Here is a 5,307-nt window from a genome sequence, read left to right on the forward strand (position 1 = left end):
ACCAGTTTGTTTAAACAAAACAATCTTTGTAAACCAAAACTAATAGTTTCACTGAAACTAGATCCTCACTTGTAGCCATTGACTCCGGTAGGCTTTGGATCAGGCCCTAAAACAGGCATGGGTCAGAGCTACCTAAGATCTCAGTCTCATGTCCAGGAATTACAGAGGATATAGAGACTGAAGTTGCACAGGCTTTGTAAATATTAAATACAAAAGGGACATCAAGCTCTTTAGATCAAATGGGTGATTTGCTGTAGGGAATGTATGGAATTGCTTGCATTTGTGTTGATGTAGCTTTGATTTCTAAGTCTTCTTTTGTAAGTACAGTCATATGTACATTTTGACCATCTGTTCCATAGTACTAAAAAAGGCAGATATTAAGTGATATTAAAAAGTAAAGTACACTATTGTTAACTTAAAGTAGCCCAATGTTGCAATTTTTATTGTTAGCTGGTTTTATTTGGGCTTTTTTTTTTTCCTAGTACCATTCATGGTAACAGCACTATAATTTAAGATTTTATGGCAAGACATTAGTAAGTAGCTAAAACTGAGATTTAAAAATCCTCATTAAAGTAATGGAAATTAATATGAAGTGGAATCCATAGATCTATTTGTTGCTAAGTTTGTGGGGGAGGAAGAATGCCCAAAAGAGCTGCATACATTTTTTTTACACATGAATAAATGCTTTGGCTGCAGGGCATTGAAAGAACCTAACAATTTTGGATATATGAACAAAAGAGTACTGTCTTCCTGTGTGATAGGGAGTCTGTGGGGGGGGTTTTCCTGCACATAAAGAGCTCCTGCAACAGTTCATGTAATGGGCCACTACGCGAGGTTTATTTTGAGTGCCCAAACTGGATGTAAATGGTGAAATGGAGTTCTGGTAATCCTCTAGTTTAAAGTTTCTCTGCTGGGGTGTCTAATTTACAATTTTTTTGCTCTGGATCCTCTCTACTAGAATCTAAAGGAAAGAGGAAAAAAAGTTAAAGCAATCTATTCTTGGAACAGAAAACAACTCTGCAAGTGAATAAGGGCTTAATTTAGCTTTCCCTGAGATAATCCCAGGGACTCTGTTCTTAGAGAACATCAAACAACAGCAAGGACAAGGAAAGAGGGAAACAGGACAAGCAAGAAGAATTAGAGGAGATGTTTTTGTGTACCTCAGATACACAGAAGATAGGCAATAACACTACTTATTTCTGATTAAAAACTATTGTGCTACACAGGTGATTTGACCAACCTCTAACATCAGAAGTTTAAGCAGCATTCATGAAAAAATTATCTTTTAAAATTTAACCAGCCCACCAAATCAACCAGTACAAACACATTCCTCAGCACAAATACTTGGGATTATGTGCATGAACAAAGTAGTATACAGCTATAGAATAATTTCACATATATAAGCTTATATGTGATATTTTTTGATTCTCAGTATTAACGGGAAAATTAAATTTAAAATATTTTGATATTTTTTTTTTAAGATGGGGGCTTTAATATTAAAGGGTTTGGGGTTTTTTTGTAGTATTTCTACTAATCTTTACCACTATTATGTTATCCATGGTTTTCCCAACACAAGATATATTCTAACAGAATGTTTATACCACTGCAACATGCAAACAAATATCATATAATCATCTGAGAAGGAACAAGTGTTTTTACATTTCCTGCCAGTAAAATGAAGTTTGTAGTGTTAGAGGTGCTAAAAGAAATCTGCAGCTGTGGCCCCTCTTTGCTTTTCTTGGTTCTTGTAAGTTACATTTTTAAAAGTGGTTGTTGATCCTCTGTACAGTGGATTTGTTTCCTAAAAAAAAAGAAGAAAAAAAAAAAAAAACAAACAAAACAAACAAAAGAGAAGAGAAGGTGTCACACAATGCTTAATTCATCTTGCCATTGCTTCAGCTGCAAGCAGATGTAGCTGCACACCACTGCCTTGAGTGGGATCATTCCAGTCCATGATTCCTGACCAGCGTTATGGTGCAAGTTGTACATGCACCAGTTAGCACCACTCTGCTTCCCAGTGTGCAGAAGATGATGATTTGTACTCCACTCCACAAGAAACTCGGGCCAGACATCTGCCTGGCCCAGATTGTGTTCCCAACAGCAGGTGATGTGAGCTGTCCCTGGAAAAGCTGACATCTTTCATAAAAACTCCTGGGTCAGAAGGTATGTCCTGCTCTTTTAATGTCTATAATGTCAAGATGTCTATAGATATTTTTTAATCCATGCAAATGTCTTTGAAATATAGAATATCTTTGGCAATAAACCATATGTCCTAAGTAACTGTTGTGTAGTGATGTCTTCTGACTTCTTTTGAGCCTGCTCTCACCGTGATTTTGTGGGAAAAGTTGGTGAACAAACATCCCATCCTCAGTTTCCCCAGTCATAATTTTACAGACCAGTACCACACCCTCCCCCACTCTTTCTTTTCCCTAGAGAGGACTTCTGGTCTATTCTTTGTACAAAAGGAAATCTGTACCTCTGATCATTTTAGAACAGCCTTCAGTATCTCGCTTACATTCCAAGCCCCTAAATTCAAACTGATCTATATGAGGCAACAGAAACCACTCTAGGATGAGGAACATGTTTCCCTTTTCATCTGCCGCCAGCTTAAAGGAAGGCACAGCATCAAACAATAATTTATCAAATATGCCCAATGTAATTTGTGTATCAAATGTTGTGGTTAGACCATTCTAAAAGCACAGATGGTGTCTCAGCAGGGAGGTACAACTCATCACCATCCTCTTCCCTGAGCCACACAGACTACCACATGTTGGGAGAAGGGCAAGTCCCACCTGGGCTTTTAAACCTCAGCCTCTCATCATTCATATCCTATCCTTTCCTCTTGCAACAGAAAAGAAAATTAAAATACTTCTGTCAAGTGTATCCGTCCCTTCCCTCTTACCATATGTAGCTCTCCCGAAGGATTAAGAAAACATTCTCAGAGGGCCTTGCCTGTAAGTAACTGATGTTTCCCATCTAAAGAGCTGAAAGACCAGCAGTGCCCATTCTTGCAGAAATGTTGCAGTCACAGGGCTTTCTACAAGACCAGCGCTGGGTGAACAGCAGCACATCGCCCGTCTGCCTGACACCCACCCGAAACGCTTACACAACACACTTGGTTTCAAAGGGCCTCGGAACTCTTAAAGCTTTTGCAGAAGAGCAATAAAGTCAAGGGCAGAAAGGAAAGAAAAAAAGGGAACATGGCATAAGCTTGCATTTGGTTTCTGCAAGCTATAGGCAGAAGATAAGGTCTGGATTTCTTCAGCTTCTCTACTTCTGGAAAGCTTAGAGGCATCGCCCCAGTGGGTGAGTGGGCTCTCACCACAGCAGAGGTCATCAGTAGTCTCTCCTTTCTATAAAGGGCTGTTTCCGGGAAGGAGGGTACACCTCTGATAATTAGGTACACAGTGAACAAATTTGCTAAGATTAATCAAAGGTGAGGAACTAATTAGAAACAACCCCCCCCAAAAAAAAAATTATTTACATGCTCTTTTACATATGGAAAAATTTAAACCAGGAGATGGAAATCCAGCTATTTTTCTTCCCTAAAAAAAATAGTACTTTAAGTTGATGAAATACTAAATAGAGTGAAAACTCACCAGTAAAATCTATAGATTTAGAAGAACAAAACCAAGACAATTTCAAAGGCAGTTGTGCCTCATGCAAACAAATTAAAGCACCTCATATAAAATCAATGCATTGAACATACCGTTTGCCATTTAACTTTCAATTTTTCTGCTTCAAATTTGGCCACCTCTTTTCGGTCTTGAATGGACACCAGTAATTTCCATATACAAAGTAACACAATGCCAATAAGAAGGATAGCAAGGGTGACACCCACCATTATCATTGGGATATTTGGAAGCTGTGGGCAATCTGTGGAAACAAAGCCAGTTATGACTATGGATATCCAATCAATAAATTTTAGGCAATTAAAAAGAGCCTAGAGGCATGCTGGGCTTCTTATTTGCTGCAAGCTATGCAGGCTTTTTCCTTCATGTTCATGTTATTTTCCTCCTGCTAGCTTGCCAAAAGGTTTGTGAAACTGTCTGAAAACACTGCATTAAAATGTAAAAAAAAATAAATTGCTAATTTCTTCCACTGCCCTTTTACCATGTAGATTAGCAGCATCTGGATACAGATCCAGATTCTGAAAAGGAAAGTTAGAAAATTATTTTCAGATCTGTACCAATGTAGTTCTAAAAATCAGGGGTCAGTCGACAAGATTATGCATTTTACAATGTTACAGCTGAAGCTCTGCTTCAATTAACTGATACTCAGTGTGTTGCAGAGAAAAAGATTCCAGTGAGATCTGTATCAGCATAAAGCAGCCAATGATATAAAGAAAACAGAGGAAATTGTATTTCACTCATTAAAACAATGAGGAAAAACATTCATCAGACTTGCTGGAAACTTTGGACTGAACTATTTGAAGGAATTTTGCATTTAATATTCTGCAATAAATTTTGTCATACAGTATTAGAGAGAGTAAAAATTAAAACTGAAGTTTTTTGCTTCACCAAAACACAAAGAATTTTGACTATTTTAATAATAAATGTATCACTCATGGAAGTCAGTGAATGCTAGAGTTTTACACAATTTTCACTGAACTATGGTTTAAAGACATAGAAAAATTCGTCTCAGTCTTATTTGGCTTACATGGCTGTCCTTGACATTACTTTTTTGCTTGATGTCATTATTTAACTAATTCTCAGGGGTCTGGTATCAGCAGTGGGTTAATGCTCTGGCTACTGGTGCCATCTTGATTTTGGTTCCATAAGTGAATTCAACATCTAGACATAGATGCATTTCTGGAGGTCTCACCTCAGTTCACGTTTGCACGCATCGAAGCCACCATAGCATGATATTTTCAAGGCCCAGGAGCAGAACAGCAGATGATAGCAAAGCAGGTTATTGTAAACTGGTGGGAGGGCTACTGCACAGTGTTTAAGGAACTGTGCCTTCCCTTAGAGATTTCTTTTATTTTTTTATTTATTTTTTTTTCAGATATACTTTAAATGCATAGTAACTATTTAATATGATAAAAATCTTATCCTTAAAATCTTGAGTTTTAGAAGTGTAGTTTACAAAGGGATGTGCTTCTTTAGTACTAGCTATTTAAAACCATCTTTGCTGTAATAATAACCTGTATAAAACCAGACTACTGCTCTATGGTACGAGCTGCTTTTTTTTGTGCAGTGAAATCACTTTCATTCTCATGTACATTCTAGAGAAAGGCTACACAAAGGTTTAACCACATAAACACTATTTGTGCCAACAGAACAAAGTTACAATTGTTGTGGCTTT

The 5,307-nt window shown here is 37.4% G+C and overlaps 1 protein-coding gene across 2 annotated transcripts in view; it reads right to left on the minus strand.

Moving 5' to 3' along the window:
- Positions 1–1,699: 1,699 nt before the first annotated feature.
- The window catches only part of ITGB6 (integrin, beta 6), a 31,873-nt gene continuing 28,265 nt past the window's right edge, over positions 1,700–5,307 (minus strand). For both annotated transcript variants that reach the window (XM_009996087.1, XM_009996086.1), the window contains 2 exons: positions 3,710–3,876; positions 1,700–1,801 (listed from right to left, as the gene is read on the minus strand). In XM_009996087.1, the coding sequence (XP_009994389.1) occupies positions 1,700–1,801; positions 3,710–3,876 (269 nt within the window). The remainder of the gene's footprint in view (positions 1,802–3,709; positions 3,877–5,307) is intronic.

The sequence above is a fragment of the Chaetura pelagica genome, unplaced genomic scaffold, assembly GCF_000747805.2.
Source record: "Chaetura pelagica isolate M959 unplaced genomic scaffold, ChaPel_1.0 scaffold3, whole genome shotgun sequence".
Lineage (NCBI taxonomy): Eukaryota > Metazoa > Chordata > Aves > Apodiformes > Apodidae > Chaetura > Chaetura pelagica.